We start from the raw sequence: 19,860 nt of genomic DNA, 5'->3' as shown, positions 1-19,860 counted from the left end.
CTCTCCTCTCCTCTCCTCTCCTCTCCTCTCCTCTCCTCTCCTCTCCTCTCCTCTCCTCTCCTCTCCTCTCTTCTCCTTCCCTCTCCTCCTCTCCTCTGCGGGTGGCTCAGTCCCGCCCGGCTCCGCTGCCCTGCTCCCGCATCCCTCCCCTGCCGCGGGCTCTTCCTCCGGCCGCTCTGCCCGCCTGCGAGGCTGCTTGCCGAAAATAACCTCCAAAAGGATAGATAAATCCCACGGAGCGGGGTGGGAGCAACTCAAAGTGCTCCGGAGCCACTAATGTCCTGCGCGCATGGTGCCGGGGAGGAGCAGGAGGAGCTGCAGCCCGAGCCCAGGGCAGGGGCGGCCGGTCCCGGGGCGCTCGGGGGCGCAGAGCCGCCGTGCCCGCTCCGCACGGGGCATGTGAACCGCAGCACCGCCGCCGCCGCCGCCCCCCGCCGCCCCCCCGAGCTCCCGGCAAATCCCGGCGGCACCCGGGCACCGCAGCTGCAGCCCGGCTCCCGGCATCGCTCCGAGCGCACCGCCGATGGGGCCGGGACCGTGCCCGGGGAAATGCCGCCTCTCCGCTGCCTGCGCGCTGTCCCGGCCCGGCGGTACCACCGAGAGGGGCAGAGCCCGCGCACAAACTTCTGCCTCGCCGCTCTCGGGCTCCCGGGGGGCTTCTCTACAGTGAAACGCTCGGAGCAGTTCACTGCTCCATCCCGGGCTGCTCGGGCTGCCATCGTCCAGCGCTTCCACCGCTTGTGCCTCGCGAACTCCCGGTCCCTCCGCCGGCTCCCGGGCACCGCCGCTCCCGGCACGGGGCCAGCGCGGACCCGGCCACGGGGCTCCTCGGGACCTCGGGCTCATCTTGACTTGCAGGTCAAACTCGGTTTTCTCCTCCATATTCGCTCTTTCCTTCTCTCCTCCTCCGCCTCCTCGGCTTTTTGGTGCTGTTCAATCCCGAATGACAATTTTAAAACCAACCCACAAAGGAAACAGTGTGAAGGAGACATTTTCAAGAAATTATATTATAAACCAAAAATGATTGTGCAGGTACCTTAAGGTAATGAACGGAGGCACCTGGGGTAAAGTGCTGGATTCATCTTTTTGTCTTCTTAGTTCTGTATTGTTATTTAGTACCAACATTTCAAATGGCTACTGAGGGGTGGTGGGTGAGGGGAATAACAGCCCCATGAAATCCAGGGGAACAGATGTACAACACACACACAAATGTAATACAACAAATACAGGCATGTCATAAGCCTGAGAATAACGTAAGAGGTTATTTTCTTTCTGATCTTTTCCTCTCTCTGCCCATCTCAATGGCAATCCTGCAGCTAACATCCAAAAAGGAGGAAAAGACACAAATTTAACTCAAGGAGTCAGATTATTGCATGATTTTTTTTTTTTTAGGAAGTAAGCTGAAAGATTTTGAATGGAATTTACCTGGTGACACAAAGAACAGAATAACTTTGTCTCTCCATTTAACACATTCACACTTTTTGGGATATTTTCAGTTGAGATTTTCCATATTTTTCCTACTCATAAGGCTGATGGTGCTGTGGGCTACGTACCTGTGCTGAGAATTCCTCAGTGTTGCTCTCCTCTGGCTGGAGAACTGTCACCTAATTTACTAGTAAAAAAGAACATTTTCTATATCTTCAGCATATAGCTGTAAAAATAGCCCAAAAATCCACAGAGGCATTTTTAACATTTGGATTGTGTCTGAGTGGATTTTATGTGTGGATGACACGTGTAAGTGTGTGATGTGTGTGCTTGTGTGTTGATATAAGCACACCATGTTGTGAAAGGACAGACCTTGCTACAAAAGTGACCACTGACACAAGTGAAAATACAATGGTAGTCCTAAAAGACATGGGAGAGTTCTCTCAGATAAATAAACTACATTTTATCTACAAGGGCCTTGATTATATCCTCATAAAGGAGAAGGACAAATGTTTGGTCATTCAGCCTTGGATTTAGTTGGTTTTACATACAATACATATTTAAAATAGACTGGTACACACACACACACACACATATATATATATATATATATAAATATATATATATATATACATATATGCACAACCCACTCAAAATAAATAACTCCTATTGCCAAAGGGAAGAGAGGAGATAAAATAATAAAGGTCAACAATACATTTAATTTCCTACAGTTCTAGCTAAATATCCCAAACTCATTACAGTCAATGACAGATTATAATTGCAAAGACATAGATTAAGAAACTATTAAAATTGCCATTAAAACATCAAAACAAAACAAAATAAATAAGCTCTCCAAATCTTTCTCATCTAATCCTCTTGAAAATAATTAAAGCTTTCCTTTAGCTTTAGCTCCCGGCTGGGAACTGTCAAATAGTCTTAAAAAGATGGCCCATGATACTCAATGTTTCCTAAGCCTTTTTTTCACTCTAACAAACTCCTCCTCAATCCCTATGGCTGCAGGCACCACCTTCCATGGAAATGTCCATCCCAGGCTCTGGCCTTGCATGAGGAGCCCAGGGACCCTCGGGGACTGGGTGGGGTCACTGCAGCTCCAGCAGGACCAGGACGTCAGGTCAGAGTCACACAGCTCAGGGCAGACTTTGATCTGTGCTGTAGTAAAGCTGTAGTAGATCTGTGGAAGCAACACAGACCCTTAAATCAGTGTTCCTGTAGTGTTTGTCCATGCCAGGTCAAATGCTAATGGGCTCCACCCGCATCTGGGCAATTTTACAATGATATTTAATGATTACTAATTATTGAATCATTAGTTATTACTACTATATCAACAGTAACTAATTCTTGACGTATCTACCCTACTCAAGCACTAATGAAGGTCACAACTTTGAAGTATCTTTTACTACACTGAAGCCAGAATCCCACATTTCAGTATCTGTCAAGTATTTTTCTTCTGGAACGTGTAACAGGTATGAATTTTCCCTGATCACATCATCCATACTCTGTAACTGCTACCATACAATCATTTATTGGATGGTGTCATTTGATGGCATTGAGGAGAAGCATACTCAGTGATTTGGGCCAAAAAACCAATTTTCAGTCATTTATCACTCAGGATTTTGAGACTGTATCAAAAGGATATTATTTCAATTTATTTTATGGCTGCACTGCCTTACCTGGTATTCTTAATAGATCATTTTCTAAACAGAACAGGTGGTTTTACTGCCAGAAAAATAAAGATATCATATTGTCACATATAATTTTAAGAGGCAAAAAATGTACCACACGGATAATTAGTCTCACCCTCCCATGATTCCACCTAAGCAGCTCTTGAAAGACTGTTGTGGCAACATCGCCAAATGTCTCGAGATATATAAATTACACACATATGCCTATTTTTGTAAATGAGATTTGGGAATATCAGTAGCAATTGCATGGTGGAAATATTTAGCTCGTTTCAGAGGTTGTACTGTACTTGCACTGTCTGAACGTCCCCAGCCCCAACACAAACGTGTCTGTATTTAATCACTATCTGGATAACCACAATATTAATTTCCCTTTCACCTTAAGTGCTAGGAATATAGTTTTTATCTGTTTCTAAATGTTCTGTAGAACATCTAGTTCCTCCCTCAATCTGCATAATTTTTTTTATAATCATGAAGCACACTGCAGCCAGACACTTTGCCCTCCTTTTCTTTATGCAACAGATTTGGGATGAAATTCCCCACTTTTCCCCCAAGGCAGGGCTGGTTCCAGGACCAGGATGACATTTTTACCCCAGATGTGCTGCTCTCAGGGGTGCACTCCCAGCTGCTGCCATCCCAGGCCATTCCTCCACGAAGTGCTCTGACAGCAAGTGCCCCTCTCATTTTCTGTCCATACATCTGTAAGGATGAGTCATTGGGAAGATGCTCATCAATGTTTGCCATTATTTACAGTCCGACAAATCAATGTTTGCCATTGTTTACAGGCCAACATCGATCCCTATCAAACAACAGGGCAGACAAGTTGTGTTATGTAATTGATATGAAGCACCCTGCCAAAATGCAGATTCCATTATTGGCATGTCTTCCTGCCTAAACGCCAGAGAGCTCCATATATGAGCTCCTGTCACCTTGGAAACGTTCGGGAGGGAAATGCCAAGTGCCTGTGGAAGCACAGCATGCAGCCATACAGCACAGGGAAGTGGCCAGCTCTGCTGCCTTTCCAGCTGATCCTGAGGTGCTGCTGCAGGAGCTCCACAGAAATGCCTCTGAACTGAACCCTGGCAGAAAACAGCAGGGCTTTCATCTGAATCTGCTCACTCCATGTCCCAGCTTCTCCAAGATGGATCACTGGGGTCCAGAACCCACAAAATCTGGAAGAGCTGCATCAACCAAAGCCTTTTTTGTACATTTCCAGGAGCTTAAATCTTAAAGATTCACTGGCTTTAAGTTGATAGACGTAAGTTGTAGATTGAGAGATAAGAACTTGGCTGGGAAGCCATAATTTCCTTCAGAGGAACTGCAGATATCTTCTTCCTTTCCTATCTCTATGAGAAAAATCTACATTGTCTTTCCCTAAAAACACATTATTCACCTGAAACAAAATCATGACCCTTGTTGATGTTCTCGTTATGAAAATAATTCAAACAGTTGTAAATTGGGACTGAAAAAATACCTTGAAGAAAAATATCCCAAGAAACTGACAATCAGTGGTATTTCCAGGTGTTCTTCTGGGTGTTTTCTTGAGGGGAAAATCCGTGCTTGGGTGTTTTTCATCCCAACTCGAGGAGTGTGGGAACTGGCAGGTTCAGAGTTAACACAGTTATAACTATTCCAGATCTGCAGAGAGAGCTATACAGTTAATCACTGCATATTTTTAGCCTACATCTTGTAGCTTTAATCCTGCAAATGTCTGTATGTAATTTGTTTTATGTAATATGAATAGATGCCATAAAATCAAGATTCCACCATTTATAGAGCTAAGAATGCCTGTGTATTTCTCAAGATTGAGGACGTATAGCATAAATGTGGGACAATGCACTGGTCACTGTGAGTAATTTATACTCCATACTGTGTGTGCCAGTGGAAATAAATGCTCAGATTAGCAGCATGTGCTTGGGATCAAAACCTAGACCTTACTCTCATAGCAACGAAAACAATTACAGAAATATTGCTTACAATTAAGGAACGTTTTCAACTAAATAAATCTGAGAATGCATCTGTCTCTGTGTACAGATCAGGGTGTATTTTGGTGCAGATGATGTCTCGGTATTTTAATAACTGAATCCCTGGGAGTCTGTGAATAGCTGGGTTTCTCTGGCACGTCATCGAGGCCTAGTGCCAAGAGTGAGGGAGCTGCTGTGCTGTGGATCCAGCTGCACTGGTCCTTGACTTTGTCAAGGTAACACAAGGAATAGAACAGCAAGGAAACCCAGTTAATCACCAGTTTAGAGCTAAAACCACAGAATCATAGAATGGCCTGCGTTGGAAGGGAACTCAAAGCTCACCCAGGGCCACCCCCTGCCATGGGCAGGGACACCTCCCACTAGCCCAGGTGGCTCCAAGCCACGTCCAGCCTGGCCTTGGACACTTCCAGGGATGGGGCAGCCCAGCAGCTCTGGCACCCTAAATCTGGTACTGAACACTTGAAATCAAACACACAGGCTCAGGAGATTCTGCTGCAGGACAGAATATTCAAACTGGTTCACTTCATGAACACAGACATTCACTGTGAGTATGTAAATCACTGAAATATCATCCAAAGACCTTTCATGTAGTGATTTTGTGCATATTTATAACAATCACAGAAGTTTATATGGAACCTCTAGAGCTGGAGTTGCTGCTGAAGCCAAAGGACTGTTCAGAATGTAATAAATGGGCAGCATGAGCAGTACATGATTTCTGCTGTAATAACCTTTAATTAGTAACTAGTGGTGAAATGCTTTTGTCAGGATAGTACAGGCTTAGTTCTGAAAAGACATTTAAGACAGATTCCTTTTGGATTGAAACTTGGAAACCTTCAGTATTCTTACATGAGTGCTCCAACCCCAAATCCACAGGACTTCACATTGCAGCAAGTCATCTGAATTCAAAAAAAGGGTTTTAATCATAATGCCACCAACTTACTTAAAATTTATAAATGTATGTGAATAAACATTAAGCTGAAAGCTCACTGAGAATGTCTCTGGCTTTGGTTACCTGAAACCACCCGAACCAGATGTCCCAGACAGGCAGCACAGGTAGAGGTGCTCCCACCAGGGTAACTACTGACACCAATACGATGGAATTGTTAATGTCACTGTATTTCCAAAGTGTAAATCATTCTTCTAAAGAACGTGCAAAAAGCGTGTCAGTGTTCCATATTCTAATCTACCTCTGCCAATAAATAATGTAAACAATCGTCAAGCAGGAAAACTCCCCAGAGAGCTGCTCAAGATGGCTCAGACCTCAAGAACTCAATGATCTGAACAACTGCGAGGACACCAGGGACATCGGACCCAGACCCAGGGACCCCTGGACACCGGACATCAGCCCACGGCCCCTGGCCCTCGGACCCCGGCCCTCAGACACCGGACCCGGATCCAGGGACCCCGGCCCTCGGACACCGGACCCCGGCTCTCGGACACCGGACACCGGCCCTCAGACACCGGACCCGGACCCAGAGACCCCGGCCCTCGGACACCGGACCCCGCCCTCGGACACCGGACACCGGCTCTCGGACACCGGACACTGGCCCTCAGACACCGGACCCGGACCCAGAGACCCCGGCCCTCGGACACCGGACCCCGGCTCTCGGACTCCGGCCCGTCCCGGCCCGCACCACCCGGCGGCCGGGGGGAACCCAGCGAGCCGCGCCGGCAGCGCCGCCCCGCGCCCGCGGCGGTTCGGGGGCGGATCGCGGCCGTGCGTGCGCGGCGCCCCCGCGCGCGGTGGTTGGCGCCGTTGCCGTGGCAGCGCGGGCGGCGCGGCGGGCCCGGGCCGTAAGGAGCCGGGCCGGGGGCTGAGCGCGGTGAGCCGTGAGGGGACAGCGCCCTGAGGGGACAGCGCCGTGAGGGGACAGCGCCGTGAGGGGACAGCGCCCTGAGGGGACAGCGCCGGGAGCACCGACACTGCCCCGGGGTGTCCTGTGGGAGGGCTCGGGCCTGTGCTGTGCATCTCGGCCTAATTTACCCCAAATGTTGTTCTTTGGGAGTTGGAGCCGCACAACCTCACAACGCAGCGATTTGGCTGAAGGCGTTGGGGCCGCTGCTGCATTGGCTGCGTTTGATGTTTGTGCCACTTCTTAGTGCCACCAACATCCCTAAATCAGTAGCCCAGCGTAGGAATCCTACTTGGCTTTCGGGTGGCTTCTGTCATTTACTCATTCCTCCTTACTTCAAATCCTGGAGTGTGTTTTCTCTGCTCCCTAACCAGAGAAAATAGATGCTCTCTTTTTGTTGATTTTTCTTGAGTTCTGCAGAAGGATTTACATAAATGCACTCAAAGCTGAGCCACCTTCGTTAAAATTAATCATATGTCCAAGTCTTTCTGTGGGTAAGATGTGAAATGCTCAACCATGTGGTAATAACTCATTCTAGATGACATGCAGAATTTTTACTGAATGCTAATAAATTGTAACAACATTTGGGAACAGTTTGCTTTGCATTGGAGAACTCCACAAGACTCAAGGACAAAGAGTGTTTGTTGGAGTTGTGCCTAAATCATTTGAGGTAAACTCATGGTGTAAGTGGATAAAATACATTCAGAAGGTTTGTTTAATTACTGAGCTGATTGTTAAAAGAAAAAAAAAAGGCAGAGTCCTTACTTTTCACGAAGAGATTTATTATAGTTGATACTCAAAATGTGTAACTAGCACAGAGGTGTTGTATCCAGTCATTTCACATGCATTAAATACATACTGAATGCTGTGAATTCACCTCCTGAGATAGTCACCACTCTTGCAAGTTGTTGGATATTTGATGTGGAAAACATGTTTTTCTTTTTATTCAGCCTGGTCATTTGGAAAGAGCTGTCAGCATGGAAGGCCGTGAGATCAGTTTTAGTGAGGGAGAACAGCAAATGTCTCCTCTAGTGTTTCTAGAGGAGGAAGAGGAAAGACAAGAAGAGGAAGAAGAAGAAAAAGAAGAGGAAAACAAAGAAAGAGAAGAAGAAGAAGAAGAAAGAGAAAAGGAAGAAGAAGAAAGGCAAGAAGAGGAAGAAGAAGAAAGACAAGAAGAGGAAGAAGAAGAAAGACAAGAGGAAGAAGGAGAAGAAGAGGAGGAAAAAAAAAGAGAAGAAGAGGAAGAAGAACAAGACGAACAAGAGGAGGAAGAAGAAAAAGAAGAAGAGGAAGAAAAAGAAGATGCAGCTGATCAGCTCCTTGACTTGGAAGAACACTGGGAAGGTGAAAATGAATTGTTATGATAACTCACAAAAAACTGACATTAACGTAAGCTTAATGTAAGATAAACATGTTAGATCATTGGCCAGAACCTGACAATACATTACCCTCCCTTGTCCCCCTCCCTGTTCTTGTCTGGGATTTTCCCACATAAATGGGATTCTTGGTGACACTTCCACATGAAGGCAGAGAACATTCTCCTGTTCATTTGCAGGTGTATCATAGTCCTGTGTGTTTTGCCATATGAATTTTTTAATGTACACTGCAGTAATGCTATAAAATGTCACATCTGATTCTCCACAATGTGACTTGACAGCAAATATAGAAAGCTTTGCATTTTAAAATTCCAAGTCTCTTTATTAAGCTGTTGTTTCAATATCTGCTAGAATATGAGCTGGAAGAAGAGCTGGATGTTGGTGCCAGGATGGAAAACGAGGACACTTTTGAAGATGCTGGAGACCAGTCTGATTCTACCATGTAAATACCTTGTTCCAGTTCAAACAGAATTTCCTCAGTGGTGCTGAGTGACCAGCTGTGTATGACATGGCTTAAACTAGTTTAAAATGTTCCTGTTAAATTGTGAACTACTGTTCAGGAACGCTGAAATTGCAAAGCCAAGGTGGGATCAAGAGGAGCCGCAGGCATTTTAAAACAAAGACACATCATTAGTGCTTTAAATGAGGGTATAAATGTTCAACATTGGATATCCAATACTGAAAACCCTCGCTTAAGTCCATGCATGCAAACTTCCTATGCTGTTTGTGTTCATGTTCTTCATTATTTATAATGGTCTTATTTGTAACAGTTCTGCTAGAATAAAACAGAAAGCAGGGATGTAAGGATGTCAGACAAACTTCACATTACTACAGTTTCACATTGTTTCTTTGTTGGTTGTGTGTTCCAAGTCAAAGGCAAAGCTCAGAACACTCTTTGGGCAGCATTGGTACCATTCAGCCTCTGAAGTCTGCAGACAAAATTCACATATCAAACTCACTGAGAAGCCTCCAACTGCTCGATGACAAGGTCAGGGAAAAGAAACTGATGGTCCAAAAAACCAGGTTAGTGTTTAAACAACCATAATCCATCAGCACAAATCCCCAGCCAATACTGAGATACTGTATCCTCATAAATACTGGAGTTTATAGAACTGTGTATCTGACAGGAATCCTGGCTGTAAATCTTGCCCCCAAAAAGAAGAGTTTCACTGAGCAAAGAACCTACAAAACATAAATGATGTGTTTGTTTCTTGCAGTGACACGCTGAGTGCCTGTCGGCTGCGGAGCAAGATGCTGGCAAAGCAGCTGGATCATGTAGACATGGAAATAGAGAGAGAGGAGGAGGCTGGCAATGTGTAGGTAGAGAGTATTTCTGGATACCAAGGATTACAGGCATCCACTATGCTCATCTGTGTGTAATTAATGAGATAAGAGCAGGAAGAGGTGGAAACTTGGGAATGGGTATGAAAGAGGCATATATTTTAAAATGTAACAACAGGTACTAAATCAGCCTAGCCCACTGCTGTCAGTTATGTCAATCTTCTATTCAGTCTGATGAATCAAGGTGCTGTGACACTCCTGGAGGTCATGGCTTTGCTTCTGGTGATTATTCACTCAGGATTTCTATATGTGTGTGTGAATATATTTTCATAAATGCACACATACATGTGCCATTCCTTTCTTGTGTTGTTCTGGAATGCAGGAATGCCTTTCAGGAGTAGCTCTGCATACAGGAGCTGCTCTGAAACACTTGTGCTATCAAGTGGGAGGCAATTTACTGTACTCTTCACATTTGGTTTAAATAGAAAGCAGTGGGTGGCTTGTGTACCAGGAGCCAGAGGCTTGTGAACAAACTTCGCAGCTGCATTTCTAACCTGTGTTAATCTCCAGGTTAGAGCACGATGAATGAGAGAGAGGAAGGCAGGTTAACTGCCAGGATGGAAGAGCTGCTTAAACAAAACTGATGAGCTGATGCAAATGAGCCTCCTGAGGTGGTGCAAGTGGGATTTCAGAGACAGTAACAAATCCCAGCAAAGACAGAAATGCAGTGTAGTGTTTATCCTTATGATGGGTCACATGGAGAGGTCTAGATGTGGAAAAAATAGCAATTCTCCCAAACCCTTACATTTAGCAAGTGACTAGTGGAGTGAGAAGGCTTAATAGATTCCTGGCTTCTGAAGTTCAGAGTATTTGTGTTTTAGCAATAATGCAAATCCTGGCTGCCATTAGCACTGCCAATGCCAATAAGAGAAATGTTGAATTTAGAGGAGTAGCTGCAGGTAGAAGATCCAATTTTCATTTAGAGGATGGGAATTTATGTTGAGTATAGTCAGGCCACTGTCTGTGGATCCTGTAGCACACTGTCTGCTAGTTCTCCTGGGGAGAGAGGGAAAATAACTGTGTGGGAATGCTGCAGTTGTAGGCTAAGTGTATGGAATATTGTAGTACCATTTTAAAAGCAAACTCAGCCTAGGTTCTCTAGGTTCACCTACGCTTATCTTCATGAATAATACTACTTTTATCAGTTGGAGAAGTGAATAGTTGCATTAAGCTACTGGTCAGTGCTTTTGAAATTCTCATCTGTTCCTTTCAACTGGTGTGTAAGAGTTTAAAGAAAGCTCTGCCTCAAGAATGGACACTTAAAAGGTTAAACAAGAGGCTGCATAAATTGCTGGGATTCTGCTGAATGAATCTGAGCCTTAGAGCTGTGCTTTGCTCTTGCTGCTCTTGCAAGGGGGGCTCTGCTGACATTTCCTCCTGCTGGTTCTGTCTCACGTGTGCAGTGCAGCCGTGTCCCGCCTGCAGGCCGTGAGCAGCCGCCTGTGCACGGAGCTGGAGAGAGAGAAGGAGCTGGAGCTGACACTTGCCCTGACACTAAAACAAAACTTGTAAGTGAGGGGATGAAGGAAGTGTGCAGGGAATCAATCTTTATTGCCTTCTTCATATGCTGTTGGATGGATTCAAAAGTTAATCGATAGAGAAATTGCTTGTAAATACTGAACTACATCAATCTAGAGCAACTTTTAGCCTGCATGATTCTTCCCTTACAAAGTTGGATGATGTGGCTCAAAACCCAAGTTAGCTTTGCACATGTAAATAAAGTTTTGCTTTTATTATGAGAGGTGCATAAATTGTGACCTAAACAGGTCTCATTTGAAATGTAAAATAAGATGGACTAAAGTAAATCTGTCTGTGCATGAGCATAAATACTTGTAATTTATGCCTCTTAGTGGTTTCATAGGGCATAAAGGAAAAGATAGAAAATGAGCATGATGGAGACATTGTAGCAGTACTGTGTATTTTTATGCCAAGCTAATACTGCTGTTGTAATTGATTGTTCACACATAATAAATTACTCCTTTATATCAGACAGAGTAAAATTGTCTTTTGCAGGAGGCAACAGGTGAGTGTGTTTATATTTTGGTACCACAGGTACATCAAAGGAGGAACACAGGCATGAGCTTCTAGCTGTGATTAGCCAAGTGGTTAACCAGGATACAGTGTGTTCTGCTGCAGTGTTGTGTAATAGCTTTAAAATGCTTGACTTGTTTATTGTGTGATTAGCAATACACAGAACAGATTCATGTACTCAGCTCTATCATATCTGCTTCCTTCAGCAAAGCACAGAAGAATAAAAACTGTGGCCTGGTCTCTGAAGTTATTTGTTGTTGAAGGAAAAGCTATTATTAGAATTTTTCTTGATTTTCATATTTTCTTCTAAGTACATGGGAGAAACACAAACTTGAGGTTTATTTCTTTTACCCTTTTTTGACCAATGTTTTTGATGTCTTTGAAAGGAATATGTTATTAAATATGAGCCTTAGTCTGGACTACCTCTGCCAGTAAAAGGGTTTGGTTCAAAATATGTTTTTAAATAATAAAAGAAAACATGGTTACATGTTTATTTTCCCCATAGAGCCTTCCCTACTCAATTTATCACCTTAAAGTGAAAGACTATCAGTATTCCAATGAAAACAATTCACACTTTTTTTTAAAGGGTTGAGCTGTGGCAGATAGAAACTGAACAGGAAAAATACGACATCCTCCGTGAACAACTTCAAAAAGATGAGGAGGAGCTACAGATGCAATACCAGGAGGAGAGAGAAGTGAGGATTTGGAAGGAAAAAATAACAGCCCTGCAAGCAGAAGGAACACGTCGGACTCGAGAGAAGTAAGAGCCTCAAAGTCAGAGCCTGCTGCCTTTCTTGTTTTATTTTCAGCCAGTTCTCTGCTGCAGGTGCTGAGATTAGCTGCTTCAGATACTGCTGCTACTGTGTGTCTTAGCTGGGTGTGCTTCAGGAATATTTGATGAGGAAATGGAATTAAAATAAGAATTGGCCATGGCCTTGCAGTTATGCAAGTAAAGATTTCTGATCTACGGGAATAAACTTTATGAAAATGAAAAAACTACAAATGCAGGGGGTTTTGTCATAGGAAATGAGGTTTATTGGGTCAGAATAACTGCATGTGTGTGCAGTGCTGCTGGCCTCCAGGACCTTTTGGGCTTATGGTGAAGTCCATTGAGATTTCCTGGAGCAGAAGCAAACACCAAAAAGCACAAAAGTGCTCTCCAAAAGCAGAGCAAAAGTGTGTCAGTCTGTGGCTTTTGTGAAGTTTATCACTTTGTCTGTCATGTGGGGAATGTGGAGAGTGGACAAATGTCCTCATTTCAGCCCTTATTAATAAACTCCCCAGCCCCATTCTGAGGTCTCACTGTGTTGGAACCAAATTTTCCTTAGTCCTGCTGCAGCTCTTGGTTTGTCTGTGTTTTGCAGAAGAGAGAAGGAAGCCCAGAGAGAACGTGAAGAAAGAAATAAAAAACTCCTTGAGGATGCCAAGAGGAACCATGAGAAGGCAGTCTGCTTCCTGAGGCAGAGCATGGCAAGGTGGGCTTCACTCCTTTCCTGTTGTGCATTCTCTGCTGGCAAAGACTTTATCCTGCAGTCTTTGAAAAATAATGATTTTTCTGTAAGTTGTGTCTTCTGTTTCACCTGGGAACCTCGTGCCAGGTACAGTCTGGTGAGGCATTGAGATCTTACAGGGAAAAAAGGATGTGGAAAGAAGAAAATCCACTCAGTGTCCTGTCATGGCCTCCAGATTCCCTGGAGTCTCTGTTGTGAGGGCTCTGACCTTGGAGGCATTGATGATAATTGGAAGCATTTTATGTATATATAAGTAGTACAACTAAAATCCAGGTTGGAAACCTGCCCTGTGCCATTCTATGTCCTCTCAGAAATGTGGTAAAAAACATCAATGGGTTGATGGGTCATTTCTTTGTGCTGCTGCTCTGGTTGATTTGAAATTAGGTGTTCTTTCCTAGGCTGATGTTTATGTTATTACTCTGGTGTTGAATTATTTTGCTGCTGAAGAAATGGAACATTCGTTACTTATTTTTATATATATGTAAATATATCCTAATATATAAATAATAGGACTTAATTGGAAAATGATTGAAATAATTGCACTGTTTCTGTGCTATTTTATTTTCATTAGATAGTGTGTACAAACTGATCATAATTAAGAAAAACAAAATCAAACAGATTTTTTTCTTGACAAATATATCAAACATATCAATCTTAATTGTTTTTCTGGTTTCCCATTATATTTATAGGACTATTCCCAGGTTTGATTCCTGCCCACATATTTCCAACTTGTAGAGTTTTCAGGGTTTATTTTTAGTGTGGGTACATGTGCTTGGCTTGTAAAAGTTTGCTACATAAGGTTTAGATACTGCTTATATGAGCAACACCTGAATTCTTTATTTTAGCAGCCAGTCATATGTCATAACATGAAACACATTCTTCATATCCAAAATTTAAAAAAAAAATTAAAGTTGTTGAGCAAAATATTTGAAAACCTGTTGGCACTTGGAGCTCGAGCAGTGCCGTGTTTGGAGGAGTCTGCAGCTGCTCCCTGTGCCCACAGCCAGTGCCCACCCAACAGGTCTGCACAGCAGCAGGGCCTGCTGGCAATTACTCCTTGTCAGCTCAGACATTCTATTACCAGGAGCTTTCCAGGATGAGAGCCTGAAAGGTTTTACTTTGCTTACAGAATTCATGAAAAAAATGCAAAGGAAGAAGCGAAAGCTCAGGAGCATATGGAGAGAAGGATCCAAGCTGTGCTTTCCCTGAAAACCAGCATCACTTCCAACAGGGTACTGCTGCTGGGCTGGGATGGCAGTGAAGTCACTGCCTTGGGGGACTGCTGGCTTCTAATGCTCACTTTTCCTTGCAGAGCTGTGTGGGGATTTTTGATCAGATCCCTGACCAAACCCTTTGAAACTGGGGAGAATTTAACCATTGCAGGGATCTGTGTGGGCAGGTTTTGACATTCTGCTGATGCAGTTTATTCTGTCAACAGTCTAGTTGTTCTGGGAGGGGAACTCTCTGGGAAATAATGCATACTAAAAAAAGTTCTCTGGAAGTTCAGCCAGAAGGATTTCCAGTTATTTGGATCCCAATGCAGAAATATTCCACATGGAGAAAACATATGGAAGAAAAACAGTTATTTGAGAATTGAAATAGTATAAATTAGGAATTTCTAAGCTATGCTGCTTTGCTTTTCTATTTCTGTTCTGTAGGATATGAGGGAATGATCTTAATTTAAACCTGATTTGTTTAGAACTGTTATCTTTTCCCATTCCTTCACTGAGCAGCATTCCAGGGGCAGGCTGGAAGGGTAAAGAAGCAGCCTGGACCTAGACAGAGCTTTCTGCATCTCAGCACCCCATGGCTAGAGAGAATATTACAGACAATACCTTCTGCTTCAGAGACATCCACCACAAATGGATGCTTGGATAAGGGGACCAGCATTAGATCCTCTGGTTGATATTCTTTAATATGTCAATCAAGTATGTAACTGGTTTGTGTGACTTTCACAGGAAAGGCTCCAAACTCTCCAGATTTTGAACAAAGCAAAGGCCTTGGAGGCAAAGAAGGAGGAGATGAAAATGAGGGAGGCCATCCTAGCAGAAGGAGGCAATGTTGTCAGGGAAATTTTTCTCCGTAAACGACAGCAAGAACACGAGAAAAGGCAAGAGTGAGTATCATATCCATATCAAACTGTGCCTGCTCCCTGGAGCTCAGTCAGGTCCTGAAGGCAGAACATCTCTGATGGTGCCTGGAGGCGCTGAACTCCCTCTCCCACTCTGTGTGTGACACTTGCTCAGTCTGTTCCTGCTGCCCTGAACTCTGCCTTAGGGGTGCTCAGAGCTCCAGAGCCCCGTGGGTGTTCCATGATCGACTCCTCCAGAGGGGAGTTCAGTGACCCCAAACTGGAAAGCTGAAGAAACTGTCCTTCTTCTTCCCCTGAACACTGTGACAGTCTGTATCAGCCTTCTAAAACACTGTAACTGAGTATATTTAGTCTGCAAAAATGTATAAACAGCCTCTGAATCACTTGGTGTCTTGGCACAAATTACCACCGAACCCAACTAAAAGACTTGCTATTTAGCTAAAAGGCTCCAAGGGATCTGGGTTGTAGTTAATATTATTGTTAAACAGCCATGGTTGGGTTAATATTTCTTACAACTTTGGATTACAGAGCTTTCAGAGAACAGCAGAAGTCAAGAAAAATGGAGATTGTGTCTCGAATTTTGCAAGAAAGAGCTGCTACTCACAAGCAGAGCAAAAGTCAGTCTCCTACGAAGGCAATTAAGGCTCGTGGTGAACTTGAGGATCCTTTACTGCAGAGTGGGAAAGCCTGGCAAAGTGAGGAGACCTGCAAACGTCCAGATGGAGAAATATCACAGGTTTAGATTGTCTTGTTTTGTTTTGTTAAATGTGCAGGTCATTGAACTCTGTTTAAAAATAGCACAGACTACAACCAAACATGAGACAGGAGAGAACAAGTGGAGAGTAATTTCCCCATCAGATCTCTTAATATCTGTTAGTTTCCTTTTTCTTGAAGGAAATGTAGTGACTTTTAACATAAAATTTTGTCTGTATTCAGTGTTTTAGGAGGGGATTGGCCTAAGTTGTCATCTTTGACCTCTGAGCCAAAGGCCAAGAGGCCAAAAAGCCAAAGACCTGTAATTTTTGTGTTAAAAGATCCCCTCAGAAATTGGTAACTGTTGAAGTAACTGTAATTTGTAATTGTATCTTCAAAACTTGTGCTTTCACCAAAGCCGTGGTGCCCTCCATCAGTTTATGCCTTGGCTGGGGAGGGAACTGCTCCCCAGGGAGAGAGAGCTGAGAACAAACCCCAGGATGTGCTCCAGGAAAGGGGTGATGAGGACACAGAGAGGGACAAGACCCTCCTGGTACCTGAGTTCCCAGGACTTTGGAGTCGAGAATGTGACTTGCACAAGGTAAATGTTGTGATATCTCCTGTTAGAAACAGAAAAGAACCTTGCTTGAAACCAGTAATTGTGTATTTTGCAGTTAAAATGCAGACATTATGTTATTACATAGATGCAGAAATTCAGATGTGAGAATATCATCAGTCATTGCTGTTTGACACTGTTCTGGAGGAGTTTGTTCTCTCAAAGAGAAAACAGTGCTTTAGGTTTAGTTCAGAAATCTGTGAAGACATAAATCACATTATGTTTACTTCTTTGAATTGAAAAAACTTCAGAATCCGTCCAAAAGAAATCATGTCAGTACATATTCCTAGACTTGCATGGAGAAGCACTGGACCATGACTGAAACACTCCAGTCAAGTCAGCTGATTTTTTTCTCAATGTTTAGTAAGTTGAGAAGAAAATAAAACCCTTAAAGTGCAGCAAAGCTAATTCTACCATGAAAACCATGATTTTCTAGTGTTGGGTGATGATAAACTGCAGAACAGAGAGCTGAGGAGCCATTAAATTCTTCATGGTGAGGTTGGGATGCTGAGTTTGACTGGAGAGAGCCAGAGAGCTGGCCAGGTTCTGGAAGATTCCTTTTGCAGATTTTTCTACTGGAGCTGCAGATTCTGTGGTCACACACAGATCTGGTGCCTTTTCTCCATGTTCCTTTTTAGGTGCCCAAAGCAGAAGATCCAACACAGTTGGCTCTCAGGACAGTAAGGACACAAATGGCAAAGAAAAAAATGGAGAAACTCCAAACTGGAACTCTTCACAAGCAAACTGTGCCTGCTCAGGAGCACAAGGGCTGTGCTTTCCTCAGCAAACCCAGCTGCATTCATTTCAAGGTCAGTGGCCATTCTGCATGGAATTGTAGAGAGGAATCTGCTGGAGCTATATCCCAATGTCTTGATCAAAAATCTGTTGCAGCCTTCAATAGGTTTGTAGTGAAATTTGAAACAGCTCTTGCCTTTTTCTCCAACAATCTCTTTGTTAAGTGATAGATTAAATAAATTACTTCTTTTACTATCAAACTGTAAAATACTTCCTTTTCTTAGGGGAGTTTAAATAGTGTCAGAAAGGTGAGCAGATGATGAAACCTTCTGTTGGATTGTGTTGTGTGTTTTTTGAAGGGCAGCATGACTGATACTTGTCTATTGTTTGTAAATACATTATTACTGTAAACTAATGGCCTTAAAGAAGTGGGGACTCCCATGCAGGCAAATTTCAGTTGGTTAACAGAGCTGTTAATAACTCACTTAGACCATGAACACCATGTCTCTGACACTCACCTGGTATGTTTGGCATTCCAAGGATTTTGATGTCGGTCAGATCTACAAAAAGAAGATAATTTTGACAAACACATCCTACAGTGTGAATTACTGCAGGCTGGTGGGAATCAGTGAATGTCTCAAGGACTCCATCAGTGTTCAGTAAGTAAATTCACTGCAGACTTGTTTTACCTTTGTACCACAAGAGCTGGAACCCAATTCTGCAGCAGCTGAAATTTCTGATTGTCATGGGTTAACCCTGCAGAGAGCAGCTCCTCACTCCCTCCTCAGTGGGATGGGGAGAAAAAGTCAAACTTGTGACTTGAGATAAACACAGTTTAATTCAACAAAAAAGGAAGGGAAAAAAACTGATGAAATAAAGGAAATCAATCTCAGAGCAAAGAACACTTAAATTGCAATCCTGTGGTCTTTCCCATCAATCTATTCCTGTAATCCTGCTGCCAGGTTATGTAATGAAGCACTGTGCTTACTTGGGAGATTGCAAATTAATCTCAGTTCAACTATATTGATAATTTTATCTCACTGTTTATAAATAAACAAAAGGAGATATCCACAAATGTTTCTTTTTAAGAATTCAGACACCAGCTCTCTCTGGAGCTGGACTGGGCCTTTAAATGCATAAAAGGCAAGTTGTGAAAAGTAGTATTTCTCTAAAAAATGAAGTTGTGAAAAGAATTTATTTAACTGAAATTCTGTGAAATTCTAAAAGTGAAAAAATGCTGAAGTTCCTGTGTGTAAGTGAAGCTTATGGACAAATAGGAGACATGGAGGTGAATTCCTTGGCTTACAGAGAAAATTCAGGTTTCAACCCTTCTGCTGGCCTGGAGAAGGCACCTGTGGGACACTTTAATGACACCCCAGTGAATAAAGGAGTTGTTTCACCACTGTGAGTGAGTCCATAGTCCAGAGCTCCTTTCCCAGCTCTCTGCCCACTGTCCTTGTGGGGATAAACCACACCTGGAATTTCTGCATTGTCTGATAAGGACAGGATGCTCCAAGGTGAAGCCATTCTTTGCCCACTTTGTCCCCACAAGAGTCCCAGGATTGTGAACAGAGAGTTCTTGACTGAACAACATCCCTGGAGAGCTCTAAAGTCTGGATCCAGCTGCTCCAGAGATGTGGAGCACTTCATTCCCAGCCTGCTGGAGGTGGATGATTGAGCAGAGCCCTTCAGCTCCTAAACCTGCTCTGCTCCATGTGTAGCTCCTGGCTGGTTCAAAATCACGTGTGTGGATTTAATTTTGACCCACTTACACGTGTCTAATTTCTGTGACAAAGCCTGAAGCTGCTAATCCGACAAAATGAGGGTTTCCTGCTCTCAAAGACTGGTTTTTTTCTCTCATTTAGTATGCTGGACAATTGCATATGGTAAATCAGCACCTCTGGTTTTTCACCAAAAATTAAACAATGCTTTTTGAAAGGCCTAAGTCTTTCCTTGCTGTAATTGCCTTTCAAAGTACTCTCCAAATAGCAAGAGTTGTGAATGATTTTTCAATGTCTGATAAATTAATTAACTTTTTAAAATTCAAGTGGTTACCCATACATTTGCCAGCAGGATAGCTAGCAAAAATAATCTAAGATTTTATTCTCCATTTTCATGTTATTAATCAGCAGAGCACAGACCTGTGGACACTGATCTCTATGAAGCTTATCTCAGGTAGAATCAGACATGAATTGTTTGTTACAGAATAGTTTTGCCAAGTATTTTGAAAATACCCACCAGGACATCTACACTGTCGTGGTGTCACTGTCCTTGAAGTCAGTGCACAGGTATTTACAGACATAGCACTTGAGAGCTGTTAGCAGTGACAGGACTGGATTTGCTGATAAAAAGCTGTATTCCAGTGCTTAAAATGAGCAGTATTACACCCATGGAGCCTCTCCTTAGCAGAGTGGTTCTGTGTGTGTTTCTGTGTCTGACACTTTGTGCTCTGAATCAGAACTGCTTTACCAAGGTAACATTTGAAATAAAGAACCATTCCTT

The 19,860-nt window shown here is 43.3% G+C and overlaps 2 protein-coding genes across 3 annotated transcripts in view; one reads left to right on the top strand and one right to left on the bottom strand.

The window, feature by feature from the left end:
- Positions 1-263: 263 nt before the first annotated feature.
- Positions 264-1,657, bottom strand: LOC118694851 (translation initiation factor IF-2-like). Of its 2 annotated transcripts, none has more exons than XM_036396138.2 (2): positions 1,554-1,657; positions 264-929 (listed from the first exon to the last, which is right to left on the bottom strand). In XM_036396138.2, exon 2 carries the CDS (start codon positions 880-882, stop codon positions 274-276), a length of 609 nt encoding a protein of 202 aa, XP_036252031.1. In that variant the 5' UTR covers positions 883-929; positions 1,554-1,657; the 3' UTR covers positions 264-273. The 2 variants fall into 2 exon arrangements, with proteins under 2 accessions (XP_036252031.1, XP_036252032.1); XM_036396139.2 differs by lacking the exon at positions 1,554-1,657 and adding an exon at positions 1,037-1,179.
- A 5,185-nt stretch (positions 1,658-6,842) lies between these two features.
- Positions 6,843-19,860, top strand: part of CFAP74 (cilia and flagella associated protein 74) — a 37,887-nt gene continuing 24,869 nt past the window's right edge. The window contains 14 exon segments of the mRNA XM_054517165.1: positions 6,843-6,933; positions 7,914-8,307; positions 8,691-8,781; positions 9,210-9,362; positions 9,557-9,655; positions 11,084-11,188; positions 12,298-12,471; positions 13,076-13,186; positions 14,352-14,454; positions 15,181-15,338; positions 15,843-16,050; positions 16,426-16,608; positions 17,262-17,432; positions 17,899-18,017. Coding sequence (XP_054373140.1) covers positions 7,941-8,307; positions 8,691-8,781; positions 9,210-9,362; positions 9,557-9,655; positions 11,084-11,188; positions 12,298-12,471; positions 13,076-13,186; positions 14,352-14,454; positions 15,181-15,338; positions 15,843-16,050; positions 16,426-16,608; positions 17,262-17,432; positions 17,899-18,017 — 2,042 coding nt within the window. The 5' untranslated portion in view covers positions 6,843-6,933; positions 7,914-7,940.

The sequence above is a fragment of the Molothrus ater genome, chromosome 23 (genome assembly GCF_012460135.2).
Source record: "Molothrus ater isolate BHLD 08-10-18 breed brown headed cowbird chromosome 23, BPBGC_Mater_1.1, whole genome shotgun sequence".
Lineage (NCBI taxonomy): Eukaryota > Metazoa > Chordata > Aves > Passeriformes > Icteridae > Molothrus > Molothrus ater.
The sequence above is the reverse complement of the archived record's forward strand: the minus strand, read 5'-3'. Positions and strand labels throughout refer to the sequence as shown.